Source organism: Danio rerio, chromosome 13 (assembly GCF_052040795.2).
Source record: "Danio rerio strain M-AB ecotype USA chromosome 13, GRCz13ab, whole genome shotgun sequence".
In the NCBI taxonomy this organism is placed as follows: domain Eukaryota; kingdom Metazoa; phylum Chordata; class Actinopteri; order Cypriniformes; family Danionidae; genus Danio; species Danio rerio.
The window spans coordinates 50,905,380-50,927,061 of NC_141033.1; the positions used below are offsets into that span (position 1 = coordinate 50,905,380).

The window sequence follows — 21,682 nt, forward strand, 5'->3', positions numbered from 1 at the left end:
GTCGCAATAAATAAATAAATAAATAAAAAAGCTTTTTATTTGCATGTTGTTGTTTTAATATAACTATTAACTACTATTTTTATCTTTTGTAGGTTATGGATACAATTTTTAAATATGGTAATTCGGATGAATGAATTCGATTTTTGTGAATCATTCAACGACCCCTCCTCTGTCCCACGATCCCCCAAGGTGTCCCGACCCCCACTTTGGGAACCACTCCTTTAAAATAAACATTTAAAAAAAAATAAAAAAAAAACAAAGGTGGAAATACCACAAAAGAACTAATCTAATGTAATATTCATAATATATTTAAATGACAAATATTGAAATGAAACGTTGCGCAAAACAGGAAAATTACGGTTGTGCTGGTCTGAAAATAGCAACAAATCGCAGCATACACGTCTTGCGTCTTATTGTTCTGGGTGTATGATATAAGGCCCTTAATTTTGCCTTATTTCTTCGGAAGTTGAAAGCAAAACAATATTATTTAATTGCAGAAAAATAAAATATCGCGATATCAGATTTTTCCAGTATTGTGCAGTCCTAGATGCATGTCACTTTTTCTTTTTTACTTCATATATGGCCAAGTCTTTGCTTTACCATTAAACACACTAAAGCACATATACAATCAGAGACTTACCTGAGGAGAAGCGACTCCATCCCCATTAACACTGCCTCTGGGAGAGCTGCCGGCTGCTTTAACACTCTGCGCCAGAACAAAAGCAAACACACATGAGTGAAAGTGGCTGGCGGTTAACTTAGACCCGGTTAGTACTCCTCCAAGCCCTCGTGCTGCACCCCGATTACTCTGGGAGCAATATTAGTCTTTGCTACGAGAAATGCAGGGGCTTGTAATTAATAAACCCAGCCTGACCTCATGCAGTCGGAGAGGAACACGGGGGTTAAAAACAAACGCACACAGCAGATCTATTGCGTTAAACACACAAGGAGTTAAACACAGCAGCACTACAGTCAAACCCGCTGGAGGAGCTGGTTACTGAGAGCGTGTGCACTTGCATTGAGTTCTGCAGGAGTTAAACGGCCACAGCGGTCATCTACTGCACTGGAATATCTGTATATTAGCATTTTCAGTTTCAATTTTGAACTGCATAACCTTGAAAAGGTAAAAAAAATAGACTTTTATTAACATTTGTAATGGTTTAAAGCAGGGGTTTTCAAAGTGTGAGGCGGGCCTCCCCTGGGGGGCGCCAGAGCATGTGAGGGGAGGCGCGGGAAAAAATGTTATATAATAAAAATAGAATTATTTAGTTTCATTATTATACGTATTTTTTATTATATTTAAACTTTTTAATTAAACAAAGCTAAAAAAAATAATACGTCAAAAATAAGAAAACCTTTTTTACCCAGAAGGCCAAAGCTGTGAATTCACTTCTGTTTGGCAACCCCGCCAATACAGGTATATTTCTGCTAATACAATGGATCGGTTTCTGAGACCCCCCGATTCAAAGCCTTCAAGTTCAGGGCTTAAACCCAAAAGACGACGATATGATGATCAGTATTTGAGTTTAGGATTTATGTGGACAGGACCAGCTGATGAACCACGACCTTTATGTGTGGTTTGTCAAGATATTTTGGCTAATGACAGCATGAGACTCGCTAAACATTGACTGTTTTGACTGGGATGGACAGTTCTTGGATCTGTTCTATTCATATTGAACCATCATCCTAGTTTTAAAAACGTTATATTAAAATACTTATTACTCTGTAAATAATTGCACTTTCATGCAAGTGATGATAAAAGTGAGTTAACAGTCTGACATCTGTCTGTGTCTTTATATATACTGTGTATATATATATATGCAATGAATAAGTTGTGTCAAAAGGGAGGCCCACTGTCTTAGACTTTGAAAAACCCTGGTTTAAAGTGATATACTGTCTAAGTTGGTGTTGTATATTAGGCTAGAAAAATATACATTTACACAGTTTCCACACAACTGTGCTTAAACTCCTTATAAAGGTAATTTTTTGGTAATAGTGTACTAAATTCCTTATTGAGTGTTAAACAGACGTATTGATGTGCGCTCGCTCTAGATGGGCGTGTTCAGAACACTGTCAGTGATGGTCTAGTTTGGTTTCATTTTCCTTCTCTCCTCATATTGATGAGTGGTAAACGTGCGTGCATGACTGTAAGTTGATTTATCTTCCGTTATTAGTAATTCTGTTTATCATGTTATAGTAATCCTGCTGCGGCACGGCCGACAGATATTACTATTAGTTCATATTGGAGTTTATAGACCTTTTTCTTGGAACGCAAAATTACCCATTATGCTTTGCGTGTATGCGCAAGGAGAATGCAAAGAACTTCCGGTCGGCAGCTGATGCGTGTAAACAGTCACATTTGGACAGCTTTGAAACGATAGTTTTAATCTATTTTACCTGCTTTTATCCTCTTTGAACTAATACTGTTGTCCATCTGCACCATCTCCTGCACTGATCATTTAAAGAAATGTGATCTAATAGAATGGAAAACAGCTGCTGTGAGGCGTTTTGCCCTCGTTGTCAGACGGCATCTTCTGCAGTTTAAATGAAGCCTCGTCATCGCTAAAGTCAACATTTTATCTTTATTTCAAATATATAACCAGCCCAAACAAATGTACTTCACCAAACTGTTTGACACACACACGTAGCCTGTACTGTGCCACTGATACACTGATTTAATAACTGTGACAAAGTGAAAATATAGGCGAGTGTCATTTAGAAATGACAGAAAAACACAAACCGTGGTGAATACAACACACGAAATAAAACACAAACGGCTCGCGATTAGAATGAACAGCAAATCAGCAGCAGAGGATCAATAACAGACTTTTATTGCTCATTTTTGTAAATTGCACGACTTTCATACCTGTTAAGTTTCACACCAATACTCTGGTTTGCTCTCTCTCTCTCTCTCTCTCTGTGTGTGTGTGTGTGTGTGCGTGTGTGCGTGCGTGCGTGCGTGCGTGCGTGCGTTAAAGAGCCGCTGAGCTGACAGGCTGACACACTGTAGACGGCAGACACGTGAACTAGGAGGAGGTTTTTCTCGTATTTCTGACGCGCTTGAACCACATGTGACAGATTATAACAGCTTTAACAGACACATTTCTAAGTTGTGTGTCACAAAAACACTCTGTTATCCATTAAAAACGTTATTGAAACCCATTTTCGGAGCGCAAATTACCAGTTGTACACGCTGTAAACGGTTACATTGAGTAAATTAGAATCATTTTAACTAGAATAACACAATACAAACATTTTGAGTCAATTAGTTGCAAAGAAGTTAGACTGACATATTGAAACCATGTTTTATCTACAAATGTGCTTTGTGTTCATACAACATGTTCAAAGCAGTTCAGGTTTACTTGATTGGATTAGATGCATAAAGGGTGCTACGATTAAATCATGTTCATTCAACAATTATTTTATATATAATTATTGTTAAATAATTATTTTGAGTCTATCACTGAATGCGTGTCAGGAATATTGAAAACAAAACCAACTTAACCGCACTCATTTCTGGCGCCCCCTGGATGTACAGCGCCCTTAGCATTTGCCTATACTGCCTATGCCACGGGCCGGCCCTGATACTAGAGGATGTAAAGTGACACATTCTGAAGCGATAAAACTAAATAATCATCATCTGTTTCCTGTCACGCTTCTTACTGGGGCTCCATAGTGGACTAACAGTCCACCTAGAGAAAAGAACATTACAATCCTTTACAAATAGGTTCCCCTTAAATTTCTGGTCAACAAGCTGAAACTGCATTTTCCTACTGACCAACCTCGAACAACACCATATGTTTACAGTGGGGGAAATAAGTATTAAACATGTCACCAATTTTTTCAGAAAACACATCTCTAAAAGTGCTGTTGACTTGAAATTTTCACCGGATATTGATATAAATCCATATATTAAAAGAAAACAAAAAATTAATCTGTTATTATGAGCATCCCTAGTAGAAATGCATGGAAAGCCCAGACAGTAGCTCAAATTACTCAGTAGTTCTTCAGCAATCCTCTGCACTTCCGCAGTGCAATAAACAAATATATTAGCTGATTCAGTCCAACATCTACATTAGCAGGAGGATGAAGATGAAACCAGGGCGGACATTTCAGCAAGGCAATGATCCAAAACAGCTGAGGAATCTCTCAAATGCTTTCAGAGAAAGAAAATCAAGCTGTAGAATGGCCCAGCCAATCACCTGACTCGAATCCAATAGAAAATACAGAATAAAGCTCAGCTTTGATAGACGAGACCCACAGAAGCATCAACATTTGTACACTCTGTTGAAGTCTGTGAAAAACTCACATCTGAGCAATGGATGTTACTTCATTCTCCATATGAGAGGCGTCTTTAAACTGCAGCACCAAAAAAGCCTTCTATATAAAGTATTAAATATATATTTGAGTAGTTCAGCACATCCTCCTTGTGTCATTTTATTGTAATTACAACTCATTTTCACATTTTATTGTTCTAATGTTTCTATTGTTTGGGTTTTTACCAAAATCTGCTTCAATTCCATGTCAACAGCTCCTTAACAAATAATAAATCCAAAAAAAATCATGACATATTTAATAATTATTTCCCCCGCTGCATATATTTATTTTATTTGGCCAACATACAATACACACAATACAACACACACTATAAATATAATACCTTCTAACATAATGCAGTTTAAAATTACGCATAATCAGTAAATAATACAGTCAATAAATAAAACGTAACTTTTTTTGCAGATATAAAGTATTTTCATTAGCTGCAAAAAAACATGCTCTGGAAAACAAGAAACAGTACACAGCATCTTTTCAAGCCATTAAGCATGATAGTGATGGAAACAGCACACAGATCACATGACCGGTGTGTTTGATGTGATTGGATGGCGGTGGGTGTGTGAGTTTAATGTGGTCAGGTGTGTGTGGAGAGATTATCCGTATCTACAGATCATGAGCAAATCCCTGAGTCAGAGCAGAGTCTTCACAAACAGAACTACAGCTGAAAACACTGCAGATCTGAGCAAAAAAAACAGCTTAAATGGGCCTAAAAATGGAGGAATCTAACTCAATTACTTGTTTAATGCTTTAAATCAGTGATTTATGGTTTTACTAATAATTTAAATACAACTTTAAAAGCTGTAATAATTTAATGGTAAATATCAGATGAGAAACTTACTTGGAAATTTGAAATTTACTTAATAAATTAGGCCAAGTAAAATATGTTCTAACAAAACAAATAGTAAAAATGAAACGCACTCACTGGCCACTTTATTAGGTACACCTTACTAGTACCGGGTTGGACTCTATTTTACCTTCAGAATTGCCTTAATCCTTCATGGCATAGATTCAACTAGGTATTGGAATTATTCCTTAGACATTTTGGGCCATATTGACATGACAGCATCACAAAGTTGCTGCAGATTTGTCGGCTGCACTCATGATGCGAATCTCCCGTTTCACCACATCTTAAAGGTGCTCTTTTGGATTGAGCTCTGGTGACTGTGGAGGCCATTTGAGTACAGTGAACTCATTGTCATGTTCAAGAAACCAGTCTGAGATGATTTAGGTTTTATGACATGGCAAATTATTCTGCTGGAAGTAGTCATTAAGAGATGGACATGGTCTACAACAATTTTTAGGTAGGCTGTGACGTTGATTAATAGGCCCAAAGTCAAGCCAAGAAAATATCCCCCACACCATTACTCCACCGCCACCAGCTTGAACCGTTGATACAAGGCAGGATGGATCCATGCTTTCATGTTGTTGATGCCAAAATCTGACCCTATTATCCGAATGTCACAGAAGAAATTGAGACTCATTAGACCAGACAATGTTTTTCCAATCTTCTATTGTCCAATTTTGGTGAGCCCGAGCTGCTGTGATTGGCTGATTATAAATTTGTGTTAACGAGTAGTTGTACCTAATAAAGTGGCCGGTAAGTGCATACTAAACAAAATGGAAAGTGAACAAATAAAAGCTTGTTCAAATTACATAATAGCATATAAATAATGTTAAGATTTGAGTTTTGGATAATGCAGTAATAAGTAATGCAGTAATAAGTAATAGGTTCAATAATTCAAAAATTAAATTAAAGATTGATAAACAAATGATCAAATTATTGAAATGTTAACAAAAAAAATATTTCTAATGAATCAATTTCAAATAATAAACTCACAAATTATACAAAAGTCAAAAGTGCATAACACAATTATTTAAAATTATTAAAATCTAAAAGTATATATATATATATACACACACTATAACCAGGGTTCAACGCTAAGAATTTTTTCTACTTGCCCAGTGGTTCATATTTTTACTTGCCCTGCCAAAATTTTCACTGGCCCACCAAACAAAAGATGTTAATAGCCATTTCTCAGCCACGTACAATATTTTAAAAAATGTTTCAAAAGCCAAACATAATTGAGTTTGGGGTCAGTTTTATTAATTTTTTTCGTGTTTTTAAAGAAAAATTATTCAGTTCATCAAGTTCATTAAATCAATAAGTTTTTTTTTTAATTGTTAAATATTTATTGCAATTTTAAATAACTGTTTTCTTATTGTATGCAGTTTCAAATGAAATTATTACTCCAGACATTATTGCTTTTATTACTATTACCATTAATAACAAAAATAACAATTAATATTAGAGTGATTTCTGAAGGACCATGCGACTCTGAAGACTGGCGTAATGAAGCTGAAAATTCATTTTTAAAATCACTGGAATAAATGATAAAATTAAGCAATAAACTACTTTTGAACAGTTATTTTATAGTGGAATAACAATCACAAATCACAATTTGTACTGTATTTATGATGAAATAAATGCAGCCTCGGATAGCAGGAGGAGCGTATTTTAAAACATTTAACAATCATACTGACCCCAAACTTTTGAGCAGTTGTGTATATAATATTTTATAAGTGAAAATGTGCACTTTAACTTTGACACCCACAGACATAGTCACCAAATATAAAGCAGAGTGACAGTCAGTCGCAGCCAAACTTCTGTGACAAGGCAGCACTGGCCCAATCGGCCCAATCAGTCCTTATTGTTGAGCCCTGATAATGATATATAACTTAAGTAATGAACAGTGTTGATAACCCAGAACAAATTTACATTAATAGCTGTATAATAGCCTGGAATATCCACAAAGCCTCTCCATCTTATTATTAATATTATGATTTTGATATGAACTTTTAAAATGTAATTGCACATTGCACAAAATAAACCAGCATCTATCAAAAGTGCACTCTAAAATAATCTGTAAAAACTACATTGTACTCCAGAACTATACAGATACTTTCTAAATTACCTGTATTTTGCAACGCAGAAAATGTAGTTGCTTTTTTTTAACAATTTAAATTAGCAAAAAAACTAAAGTGACACTTCACTCCCGCGTTCAATGCAGTCAAGCAAAAGGATCCTCCAATAATCCAACTTCAGAAACATAAAAGTAAATGATAAGAACTCTCAGGGAACAGCAAGGGAACATTCAACACTACATTATAAACCCCAAGGGAATCTACAGAGGAATCTACAGATCTGTTAGAGGGAGAGGGAACAGAGCAATATCTAACACTAAAGGAGAACATTCATTCCTGAAGATGCCAAACTAGAGGAAAATCATTCCGAGGTACAAAAAAAAAAAAAAAAAACTGAGAAAAGCAACTGCCAATCCCACCACTTAGGCCTGACGAGGAGGAACGCCAGATATTAGATGCAGGGGTTAAGAGCCAGATGCCTTTGGGTTATGCAAGAAAAGCTGCAAGCAGGTGTTACTCGGCCTCCTCCAGCCCATAACCTCCAAAGGCATCGCAGACGGGACAGGACGGGACAGGAAAGAGGGTTGGTTTAATACAGCATTTCTCAATTCCAGTCCTCACGCTCCACAGCTCTGCACATTTCGTATGTTTCTCTGATTACTTCAGATGTTTGCTCTAATGCAACAATAAATGCCCTAAGAAGTGAATGAATTGTGAATTAAATGGTATTTAAAGGTCCCATGAAAGTTTTTTTAAGTGTTAGTATCATCAGTGGGTTTGTTTTAAAGATATCTAGAATCTAGTGTGCTCCAAAACAGTGACAAAATCCACGTTTAGAAGATATAAATCTGATATAAACATTAAAACCTTGAAGTTTGCCTAAATTGACCAACAAATGTTTTTGATGTTACCTCATGCTTGAGTTTTTTTTCAATTCTTCTGACCAGTCAAATGCTCTCTAGTGTCTGACATGGTAACAAATGGCTCTTTTTTTAAAAAGAGGAGGAGCTACACTATGCCCCGCCCTCACTTTTTAGTTGAGATTGCGTCAAACAAGGAATAATTGCACATTTCAAAGCACTTCACAGGACCTTTAAATACAGAGATATATAATCTGTTAAACTTCCCACTTCAGCAGTAATTTAGGGTATGTTGCATTTAAAAATTTAATAATCAGTAATTACTAATTATATAATTAAAGCTAAATTTACATTTATTTTCTATTTATGGTGTCTCAAATGTAATAACTCAAAACGCAATTGCTTCATTCAATTAAATTACCTAAAAAATTAAAATAAAAAAATAAAAATTACAGCAAGGAGCCAATAGAAATTAAACACATAATTGAGTCAAAAACAGCATTTTGGCTTATTTAAAAAAACATTCCTTAAGCATTAACAAACATTCAATTATTGAATATTCAAACATTTGAATATAATAAGCTTTAAAACATGACACATTTCATACATATTCCCACATGAAAAAATACTATAGTAATTTATAGTAAATACTATAGTGTTTTTGAACCATACTATAGTAGTTTAAAAAGAACACAATAACATTATTAAAAAATGTTCTAGATTATCTAAAACTATATACGTCAATACACCACAGTTTACAGTAATAAAAACAGTAATATACAGTAAAACTGTAATATAATATGGTATTTCTTGGTTTATCAGTATAGTTTAGTTTATATATACTATTTTTCTACAATAAATTTTTATAGTTGATACTATAGAACATACATTTAAATGAGCTTTACTTTAGTATGGTTACAAAAACACTCTAGTATTTACTGCAAATTACAGTAGTGTTTTTTAGCAGTGGGTTGTAATATTTTTTTAGACTCAATTCATTGTGTAAGCTTGTGTAATCGTCTTGTATGGCTGCGCAATATATTGTTTCAGCATTAAAACCACAATGTGCGCATCCGCAACAAACAAAGGCAATGTTGAGTGTGGATTATAGTTGACCAGGAGCTACAGAATTGTATTTAATCACTGTATTTACACAGAATTTATACAAATTATGCGCAAAAAAAACGTACTTAATTTTTGTCTTGTTTCTAGTCTAAACATCTACATTTCAAAGCAAAAATAAAATGATTTAACTTACCCCACTGCCAGATAATTTTGCTTGTTTTAAGGGAAAACTCTTAATTTTGCCTTATTTCATCTGAATTTAAAAAATAAAAAACAATATTTTACTTGATCGAAAATTTATTTTATTTTTTTTATATTTGGACTAGAAATGAGAAAGCAAAGTAGGAAAAGCAGTTTTTGTATTGCCATTACTCAAGTTCTGTACCTGGATACTGTTAGATTCCCCAGAAAACCATCAAATACTGCTATTCAACTATCCTGTAAAACTGTATTTACATCATAATATTCATCGCAGGAAGATAAAACATCACAATATCAGCTTTTCCCAATATCGTCTTGAATTTTATTTTTCATCTGGTTATATAACCAAATAATGACTTGTATAGGATTTGTACAGAAATATTTGATTTATTTAAAGCATTTAAGGCAAATTCATTATAAATAACCTAAATAAATGGATAGTTCACCCTTTACTTCTCACAAAGCTGTTTGAGTTTCTTTTTACTTTTAAAAAAAAATAATTCACCCAAATTTACTCATTCTTAGGTGCTTAACCTTTATAAGTTTCTCTTTGTTTTTCTGTTGAACACTGAGCTAAAGCTGGAAACCGGTCTCCATTGACCTCCATAGAATTTCTTTTTCTAAAATGAACATCAATGGTTACAGGTTTTTAGCTTTCTTCAAAACATCTTCATTTGTGCTTAACAATACAAGAAAGTCATAAAGGTTTGAAATAATTCGAGGGTGAGTAAACGGGGAGTAAATTTGCAATTTTGGGTGAACCATCCCTTTAAAATGACCTTAAAATAAACCTTAATACCTTACTTTCCTTTTTAAGTGGATAAATAGATTAAATTACAGAAACTTGTTAACTGATTACATCCAACACTAGGAGTTGGTTTTTTTCATAATAATAATGGCGGCACGGTGGCTCAGTGGTAAGCGCTGTCGCCTCATAGAAAGAAGGTCACTGGTCCTGGCTGTGTGAGTTGGCATTTCTATGTGGAGTTTGCATGTTCTCCCCGTGTTGGCTTGGGTTTCCCCTGGGTGAATTGAATAAGCTAAATTGGCTGTAGTGAATGAGTGTGAGAATGAGTGTGTATGGGTGTTTCCCAGTACTGGGTAGTGGCTGGAAGAGCATCCGCTGTGTGAATCATATGCCAGAATAGTTGGCGATTCATTCCACTGTGGCGATCCCTGATAAATCAAAGACTATGCCAAAGGAAAATAAACGAATGAATAATAATAATAATAATAATAATAATAAATTCAATGAAAGTTACAGAATAAAGTAAAGATTTTTCCTGCTTAAGGAGCTGTAGGGAGCAATGCACACACTATCTAGGGGCCCTATCAAGCAGAACACCATTCAAGCACGGAGCCGCTAATCAGAATCCGCTGTGTTACATAAGAGAGACATGCAAAATGTGCAGAGCGTTGGCTCGTGAGGACTGGAGCTGAGAAGCGCTGGTTTAATGTGAGGACAGACTCACCGCACTGGGCACCTGGGCCGCTTTGGGTCGTTTTGAGTGGTCCAGAGCAAAGATAGTATACTCAGAGAGAAAAGCAGGCTCTGCTATCATCCCAGCCAGCAGCTGAGCGAACCCCACACACACGTCAACGCATTAATGAAGAGCAATGAGAAAAACAACACGATGAGTGAGATGACAGAGAAAGAGCCGGAGCATGACAGAAGAATGACATCTGTGGAAACACAAAGAGAGTTGAGACAGCGGATCCACACCGAGGGACGGCAGATTTACACTGTTTGATGTCACTAACACAGCCGGACTGGTGTCAAATCATCATGTGCTGTTAGTGGAGACATCAAAAATGTAATTCTAGCCATCATGGCGCAGAAGAACAATTAGGGCTCAAAAATAAGGATGGGTGAGCTGGAAAAGCTCGGTTGTCACTTGAAGTAAATAGCTAAAGTAAATACATCACAAAAATAAAGTCCTGACTATTATCTTTTGACTGTCTCGGACTGAAACTCAACTTATATTCAAAGAAAATTTAAAATTTTCTATGAAATGCATTATAAAATATAATAATAATAAATTTATTTAATAAAAAAATAGCTATGCATCAAATAAAATGTTATAAATAAATTCTTTAATATAATTACAAATATTAAAATTTATTTCCAATAAAAATTAAAAAAAAATGTATACAGAATGCATTATAGAAATATTATATTTAGAATATCTCCAAATCAAAAAGTAAAAAAAACAAATATATATATATTATACATCATACATAATATTTTATAGACAAATTCTTGAATATAATTACAAATAAATCTACTATTTTTTGTCTCAGACTGAAAACTGAACATATTTTCTATAAAAATTCAAAAAAATAATACAGAATGCTTTATGTAAATATATAAAATTATAATATTTCTAAATTAATAAATAAATTAGCAAAATGTATGCTATAAATAAATATTTATACATCATACATACTTTTTATAAATAAATTATTGAATATAATTACAAAAAATACACAAATTTTTGTCTCAGACTGAAAACTCAACTTTTTTCCAAGAAAATGGCCAAAATTAGTACAATATGCAAAATATAAATATTAAAATAATATCCCTAAAACTGTAAATTATAAAAAATATATTTTATAAACAATTACTTATACATCATGCATAATTTTTTTTAAAAATAATTCTTAAATATAATAATAAAAAAACAATATAAAATTTATTCGTCTCGGACTGAAACCTATTTTCAATAAATTAAAAACATTGGTACAGAATACATTATATAAAAATATTAAAATTATAACATCTCTTAATCAATAAATAAATTATAGAAATATATATTTTATAAACAAATATTCACACATCATAAATAATATTTTATAAATAAATTCTTATTAATAAGTACAAAAAATACACAATTTTTGTGAACTTAACTTATTTTCAGCAAAAATGCACAAAATTTGTAAATACACATGTGAATATTAAACTTATAATATCTCAAAATTAATAAATAAATTATAGAAATAATTACTTATATATCATACAGAATATTTTTTAAATAATTCTGAAATATAATAATAAAAAACAATACAAAATTTCTTTATCTCGGACTAAAACTCAACATATTTTCAATATGTAAAGACACAAAAGCTTCAAATACCTTGGAAGCTATTGGAAATGACAAACTTACAGCCTAAACTTATTGGCATTGCTTCCAAGGGGCATGTTGTGCAAGCGGCGCACACATAGACTTGTATAGCAGCAGTGAAGACACTACAAATAAAAAAAGGATGTAAGGATGTGGCTTTTTAGTTTTTTTTCTTGCGCATCCGCTAGCTCCCCATCTGAAAGAGGATTTAGCATATAGTCATTGAACTTCACAACTTGTAATGTTGATATATGTATTTGAATAATGATGGTTCCTTTACTTGAAAGCTCAGATTTGATTATCATAATTTGTGTTGTTTACAGAGTTTGAGGTTTACTGTCTCATTATTATTAACACTTTACAGATGTTGATCTACCTTAAAGTTTACTTTGATTGTTCAGCATTTACACTTTACCATTGCACACACTTTATAACATTTTATTCATCAATTTTAAAAGTCTGTTTAACACTTGTTTATTTTATGATAAAGAGATCAGGGGCCCGTTTCAGAAAAGAGGTCAAGTAAAAACTCTTATTTAAAGTATTTAACTTACTCTGTTAACCTAACCTGGTCAGGAGCAGGTTTTTTTCTCTAAACTCTGAGTTTCTGTCAGTCTCCTCCCCTTTTTTAAAGACGAAGCGGTATTACATTTACCCCTTACATTTCCACCCACCTATTTTAATGCTCATTTTGGAGATGCGCATATAGAAAACAATTGATGAAGACGTTATGATGCACATACCTTTTTAAAAAAACGCATAAAAAACATGCCATAACTAAATTGGACAAAATTTTATTCGATAAACGTCACGCATAACATTACTTATTTTATTATACTTAAATATTTAAATACTTTAAATGTAAAATTACCCATTTTCCCACGCTAACTGTCTCTGTTTCACTGATGCAGTGGTGTTGCTTTTTAAAATATAAGCTCATATGTGCTATAACTTTGCATGAGCACATCAAGTTCAGCTGGAGACAGAAATGCTGATCTCTTTTTTTTCAGCTGTAGCCATAGTCACTAGTAATATCTGCGCTCCATTATTAATGCCTTTTTACAGTCGCGGTGTGGGCGCTTAACTCTGAGTTGGTCTACTCAAAGTTGATTGACCTATAGCTCAGATCAGCTATTCTGAAACCGAAAACTCTGAGTTTTTAATCTCTCTGTAAATCAACTCAAGTTGGTTGAACCTCCTTACTGAAACAGGCCCCAGATATTTTGTTTAAATATTTTAGTTTTTGACTATTAAAACTGCTTGCCTGCTTGCCTTTAATGTTGGTAAATTAAAATAAAGTGATTTAAAGAATCCTTATATACCTAGATGTATTGTTAAAAAAAAATCAATAATTATCAATACTAAATGATATGAAACAATATTTTGATATTTTATAAATAAGTTCTTAAATATAATTACAAAAACAATACACAATTTTTTCCTCCCAAACTTATTTTCAACGAAAATACAACAATTTAGTTTAATTTAGTTCAGAATGCATTTTATAAATGTTAAAATTATAATAATAAAAATACATTTTGATTTTTTTTATCTACATTATTTATCCTTCCAAGAAAAAAATCAACTAAAATACTGTAATATTAAAAATATTATATAATAATATTATATTAAAATAATATATTTTAAAAATAACATAACAATATAATATTATCATATTAATCATAAAAATATAATATTATCATAAACCATATTTTTATCATTTATAAATAAAGGTGTACATGTAAAACAAAAATACTGACAATATAATGTTGGCAGTCCTATTAAAAGAAGTAAATAAACTAACAAAAAAAATCTTATTGTTGAGCCCTGGAAATGTTGAGATGACGTGGAATTCACTCACTCGGAGATCTGATGGAAATTTCAGAAAGAAATACAAACAGAAAAATATGGTAGAAAGACAAAAGCATCACCAAAACCTCGGCTCACTGATCAGTAAATTTGAATTACCCACAAAGGTCACAAACTCATGAGCTTTGATTCATAAAAAGACAACAAAAATCACCAAAAGAAAAGATAGTAACTTGATTCATAATAAAAACACAAAGATTTTGAGAGTCTGAAATGTGTATTAATATGTTGTTATTTGGCATGTTTAAAGGTTTGTGCTTCAAAGGGGGTTCAATGCCAGAATCCATAATAGGCTAAACTACATCACCCAGTCTATTATTAGCCTATTTAGCACAATAATAGCATATCATGTGTTAACCAACCAGCTGGAAATTATCGAACGCATTTCATATCTCTGTGCAATGCTCTCTGTAAAACAAGAGGCAGATCACTTAACTTAAAAAAAACAGCATGTTTACACAGACACTTTATCAGACACTTCATATTAAAACTGCAATGCAATTTATTTGAAAGAAAAAAGATAACATTTTCTGGGTATAAATGCATCTGCCAAATAAATAAATGTGAATGCAAAAAAAAGCTTCTTAGGTTTAAATTGATAAATACATCAATTATAGTTTATGTAGTTTTATAGTGGTCATACAGTTGAAGTCAAAATTATTCGCCCTCCTGAAGATTTTTTTATATATAAATTTCCCAAATGATGTTTAACAGATCAAGGAATTTTTCACAGTATTTTCTATAATATTTTTTCTTCTAAAGAAACTCTTATTTGTTTTATTTCAGCTAGATTAAAGACAGAGCAAAGCATCAAAATACAATGACTTGCCTAAATCTAACTTGCCTAATTAACCTACTTAAGCCTTTAAACGTCCATTTAAGCTGAATACTAGTGTCTTAAAAAATATCTAGTCAAATATTATTTACTGTCATCATGACAAGGATAAAATAAATCAGTTATTAGAGATGAGTTATTAAAACTATTATGTTTAGAAATGTGTTGAAAAAATCTTCACTCTGTTAAACAGAAATTGGGGAAACTTATGCATTTATAATTCAGTCTTTTATTTTTATTTTGTAATTCGGTTTATAATTCAGGAGGGCTATTTATTCTGACTTTAACTGTAAATATTTTTGTTATGATACCTGTTAAATAACCTTTTTTGCAGCTTCATATCATCAATACCATGATAATACCCTATACTAGGGATGGGAAGAGTTCACGGAAAAAAAAAAGACTATTCGGTTCTCTTTTTCACGGTTCAGTAAACAGGTTTTCTCCAATAGTTTGACAGGTAAGCGAGTGTTTGGAGGGTTTTTTTTGTATCTGACTATATGTAATGTGAATCAGCAAAAGACTAAATTAAAACTTTAAAACTGACATTAAAATACATGGCGTTGAACTTGAAGGCTATTGACGTATATTAGAGTTGAAGTGTAAATTATTAGCCCCTGTTTATTTTTTTCCCCAATTTCTGTTTAACGGAGAGAATTTTTTTCAACACATTTCTAAACATAATAGTTTTAATAACTCATTTCTAATCACTGATTTATTTTATCTTTGTTATGATTACCACAGTCAAATCACCCTGCAGCCCAAGACCGGTTACTCACTGAAGCTAAGCAGGGCTGAGCCTGGTCAGTACCTGGATGGGAGACCACATGGGAAAACTAGGTTGATGTTGGAAGTGGTGTTAGAGAGGCCAGCAGGGGGCGCTCAACCTGTGGTCTGTGTGAGTCCTAATGCCCCAGTAAAAGTGAAGGAGACACTATACTGTCAGTGGGCGCCGTCTTTCGGATGAGACGTTAAACCAAGGTCCTGACTCTCTGTGGTCATTAAAAATCCCATTGCACTTCTCGTAAAAGAGCAGGGGTGTAACCCCGGTGTCCTGGCCAAAGTCCCTCTATCGGCCCTTTCGATCATGACCGCTCAATCATCCCCAATCACCAAATTGGCTCTATCACTGTCTCTTCACTCCTCCTATAGCTGGTGTGTAGTGAGCACACTGGCGCCATTGTCCTGTGGTAGCCGTCGCATCTTCCAAATGGATGCTGCACACTGGTGGTGGTGTAGAGAGACCCCCACCTCATGATTGTGAAGCGCTTTGGGTGTGTGGCCATACACAATAAATGCGCTATATAAATACACATTACATTACATTAGATGATGACAGCATATAATACTTGACTAAATATTTTTCAAGATACTAGTATTCAGCTTAAAGTGCATTTAAAGGCTTAACTAGGTTGTTTAGCAAGTTATTGTATAACGATGGTTTGTTCTGTAGGCAATCAAAAAAATATTGCTTAAGGGGGCTAATAATATTGACCTTAAAAAGGGTTTAAAAAATTTAAAACTGCTTTTATTCTAGTTGAAATAAAACAAATAAGACTTTCTCCAGAAGAAGAAATATTATCAGACAAACTGTAAAAAAATTCTGAATCTGTTAAACATCATTTAGGAAATATTTGCAAAAGAAAAAAAAAATAGGAATAGGAGTGTTAATAATTATGACTTAATCTGTGTTTCAATATTTACAACATAAACTGAAAAAAATACAAATAAAATTCAACAATTTTGTGAGCGGTCCCACATCTACTCTATACCATCAAGAAAAGCTGAAGCAAGTTATCTCTACAATAAATTTGTATTAGTCCACAGACAGCAAGACGTGAAATAAACACTCCATTGAATGCTTCTGCAATCTTGTGCTGTGTTATGGCAGTAGGGTGTATTCTTACTCGTAACAGTTGAGATATTGTGTGCAGCAGAGTTAAAGGGTGTTTCTGGCACATGGAAGCAGATGCTCATAAACATGCATTCAGGAAGAGCAAAGGCAGAAAAGCTGTTTAGTGCTTCTTACCTCTCTGTCGTTCGGGGAGGATGGAGCATCTTGGTGAAGGAGAGGGGGCTGAGGACGCCTCTCTCCTGAACTCACCTGTGGGACACAACAAGTCAAAATGATTAGGCCTCCAGTGAATTTTTTTCTTTGTCAAATGTTTTCCATAAGTCGCTGGGTCGAGCCTCGGCTCAGTTGGCATTTCTGTGTGGAGTTTGCATGTTCTCCCTGTGTTCGCGTGGGTTTCCTCTGGGTGCTCTGGTTTCCCCCACAGTCCAAAGACATGCGGTACAGGTGAATTGGGTAGGCTGAATAGTCCGTAGTGTGTGTGTGTGTGTGTGTGTGTGTGTGTGTGTGTGTGTGTGTGTGTGTGTGTATATGAGTGTGTCTGGATGTTTCCCAGAGATGGGTTGCGGCTGGAAGAACGTGCTAGATAAGTTGGCGGTTCATTCCGCTGTGGCCACCCCGGATTAATAAAGGGACTAATCCGACAAGAAAATGAATGAATATTTTCCAAATGATGTTGAACAGATACAGAAATTTTTCACAGTATTTCCTAAAAAAAAGTTTCTTCTGGAGAAAGTTTTATTTGTTTTATTTTGGCTGGAATAAAAGCAGTTTTTTTTTTAAACCATTTAAGTCAATATTATTAGCCCCCTTAAGCAATACATATTTTTTAATAGTCTACAGATTAAACTATTGTTATATAATGACTTGCCTAGATACCATAACTTGCCTAATTAGCAGTTTTTACTTAATTATTATTATTGTTTAATTTTTAGCCAAACTAAAAGAAATAAGACTTTTTCTCTTGAAGAACACAACTGAGTAGAAATACTTTGAAAAATGCCATTACGCTGTTAAACATTACTTGGTAAATATTCTAAAAGTCTGATAATTTTGTCCTCAATAAAAAAAAAACAAGAAATTGAACACCATGTACAAACATTTAGGGGACATTTATATCTTGATTGATAAATCGATTGATTTTATTTCATTCATTTATTCATTCATTCTCCTTCTGCTTAGTCCTTTATTAATCTGGGGTCACCACAGTAGAATGAACCACCATCTTATCCAGCATATGTTTTACACAGCGGATGCCCCTCCAGCCACACTCCAGCACTGGGAAACACCCCACACACTCCTGCACTCACACACATACACTATGGCAAATTTAGTTAATTCAATTCCCCTATAGCTCATGTCTTTGGACTTGTGGGGGAAACCAGAGCACCCGGAGGAAACCCACACCAACACGGGGAGAACATGCAAACTCCACACAGAAATGTCAACTGATCCAGTCGAGGCTCAAACCATTGACCTTCATGCTGTGATGCAACAGTGCTAACCACTGAGAGACTTTGTCGCCTTTGACAATTTTAACAGAAATACACAAGCAAGTCCAATTAGACTAATTCAAACTAATTTTAAAAACAGTCGAGGATGAAATGCACAAAAAGCCACAGGCTTATTACCATTGTGGCCCTTGATATTCTTAAAAAATGAACAAGCAAATCATAAATGGTGTGCACACATCATCAGCAACACACCACAACAAAACCCTCAGCTCCAACCGTAAAACAACCATTTTTTAATTAACCTTCTAAAAACACTCTCAAATTGAATCCCTTTAAAACTAGGCAATACATTCCAAGCAACAGAGCGAGTCTTAAATCTTGCCAAATATAATCCCTTTTAACACTAAATACTTGCATCATTGCTTGTTATTTCAAAGAGCTGGTTATCGACTTGAATTGATATGATTGTGCTAGCTTGTTTAATTTTAATTCTAGATTTATTTATTCATTTATTCACATTCTTGTCAGCTTGGTCCCTTTATTAATCTGGGCTCGCCACAGTGGAATGAACCACCAACTCACGTTTTTATGCAGCGGATGCCCTTCCAGCCGCAACTCATCTCTGGGAAACATCCACACACACTCATACACTACGGCCAATTTAGCCTACCCAATTCACCTGTACCGCATGTCTTGGGACTGTGGGGGAAACCAGAGCACCCGGAGGAAACCCACGTGGACGCAGGGAGAACATGCAAACTTCCCTCAGAAACGCCAACTGAGCCGAGGTTCGAACCAGTGACCCAGTGACCCAGCGACAGCGATTTATTTATTTATTTAATTCTTTAATTAGCAAAATTACTATTGATACAGTACTTCAACATTTGAACTGTGACCATCGGTTTCCACATGCTGAATTAACGAAATTCAATGAAATTAATAAACTTCAGACCTGTACATGAAATTATTTCAAATTCTGTTACTGAACTATCTAATCTGATGTTTTTTTTTCTTCTTCTTCTTATTGTATATGCTTAAATTAAAGGTATAACATAATCAAACTCCAGAGTCCAGACCATTGCATCGAATGACAGTTTCAGATAATTTTCAACAAAAGTTGTTAGAAATAATAAAGCAGGCACTTTAATTGCATTTAATGATGTTTAATAATAATTAAATCAAATCATTTTTGTACATTTAAACTGTTGTGGTTTAAATAAAAAAGTTTTTTTAAAAAACTGATTTTACTTTGACAACATTTATTTATTTATTTGTTCATTTATCCATTTTACACTATGCTGAGGAGCTGCTTTTTATTTATTTTCATCCAAAAAAATAAGTATTAGATTTTGCAGGATATATATTTTGAAGTTTTACTGCATTTTGATTAATTAGAGCAGAATCTGTTAAAGTTCAACCTGTTTAGGGAAGCATGTTAATGAGCTCTTGGGTCTGGTTAACAGGTCAGGCTGGTTTGTAGGTCATTAAGTGGTGACAATGGCAGGCAGCAGATTAAAAATGACTGATCTGATCAAAAAGCCTTTAAATTTCAGAACAGTGCCTTTATTTGTACAACGGTACAGACACAAAAAAACTTCAACACTGTGGTATAAATCAATTTACAAGAAAGTAATGCTAAAATGCTACAATTACATGTTTATGGACATATACCATGGCAGTATCATGGTAACTTTTGGGAGTTACTTAAATGCCCCATATATATAGATATATAGATATAGCGTGTTACCGTATATTTAAAAGTACCATTGTATGATATGAGAATCATTACTGTACCATAGCACTAGTAACGTTACAGTAAGTCAAATATTAATAAGATGACTAACAGCAACACTATAATACATGACAAATGTCACGAAATATCAGATTTATTGGAAATATCCTGGAGTAACATGTAAATATCAGAATGCAATCATGTGGCAATCATTCATTACCACAGTATAAATAAATAAATCAAAGTACCACATAATAATCATCTGACACCACCATATTTTGGTGCTACTTTGTAAGCGTATACACAAACATCTAGTTTAACATTGATCCTAAAAGCTAACACTATACTTTATATCTATATTATACTAATACGAGTGTTAAACTGTCAGTGAACAATATACTTGATGTTGTTTGTTTTGTTTTGTTAGCATACATGCTACATGGGTAAAGTGCACTGACCTGCGGCTGCGCGCTGCTCCGCTGAGGCGACTGCTCGTCTATAACCTTCTGCTTCAGCTTTTTAAACATCACTCCATGCGATAATTGTCACTTTAGGAAAGATTTGACTGTCCGTTCAGCAGGGGATGAAACTTGATGTATCTGTGGATGAAAGCAGTGCGCAGAAGCAGCTGACGTGGAGGAAAAAGTGAGCAGCTACGGGTCCTCGAGAGGATCAGAAAGGACGAGGAACAGTTAACGTTACTGTACAACATGAACAGTGACATTATAATAACACGAACTACGTATATCCAAGAGTAACGTGGTATTCTCCAAAATATAATAGTAGCATAGTACTTTCTTTCTTTCTTTTTCAACACTCTATTTATTTATTTATTTATTTATTTATTTATTTATTTATTTATTTATTTATTTATTTATTTATTTATTTATTTATTTATTTATTTACTTGCTTGGTTGGTTGGTTGGTAAGTTATTTAAGATATTATATTATTTTTAATTTTAGCTAAACGATTATGCAATATAGATATTATATCATGGTATCATGCATTCTTATATTCTAAAAATACAATTAAAATGCATCGTTTTAATTAATATATATTAATGTTATTTTAATATTTTAAATGTACTTTCGTATTTATAACATGCACATTTACATTTCTAAACTAGACTTGTGTTAAACACTTGATTAATAAAACTATCATCATAACAACAACATAACTAAACATTCAGATTATTTGTTTTTTATTGAAAACATTACAATGATTCAATTTAAATGTATTTGATTGTAAATAAATATATTATAATGTGTTTTTTTTATTTACCATTAACCAACATGTCATTTTTTTGCAAACATATGTTCAATCACATATTTATCTCTAAAATCATCCTGTGTATATTTCAAATAAACACAATTTATTATGAGCACAAAATCCTGTAATGACAGATTATTAGTGTTTCTGCAATCTAAACACACA

The 21,682-nt window shown here is 33.5% G+C and overlaps 1 protein-coding gene across 8 annotated transcripts in view; it reads right to left on the bottom strand.

The window, feature by feature from the left end:
• Nucleotides 1-20,947, bottom strand: part of golga4 (golgin A4) — a 98,916-nt gene extending 77,969 nt beyond the window's left edge. For 5 of the 8 annotated variants that reach the window (XR_015506400.1, XR_015506402.1, XR_015506401.1 and 2 more), the window contains exons 1-3: nt 20,706-20,947; nt 17,239-17,313; nt 641-706 (exon numbers count right to left, since the gene is read on the bottom strand). Coding sequence is in view for 4 of the 8 variants with exons in the window: in XM_087279781.1 (XP_087135907.1) it covers nt 641-706; nt 17,239-17,313; nt 20,706-20,774 (210 nt within the window). In the remaining 4 variants the exon portion in view is untranslated. Of the gene's footprint in view, nt 1-640; nt 707-10,855; nt 10,958-17,238; nt 17,314-20,705 lie in introns of all 8 variants that reach the window. The other 3 variants (XR_015506399.1, XM_087279780.1, XM_087279782.1) reach the window with 1 other exon arrangement.
• Nucleotides 20,948-21,682: the final 735 nt, after the last annotated feature.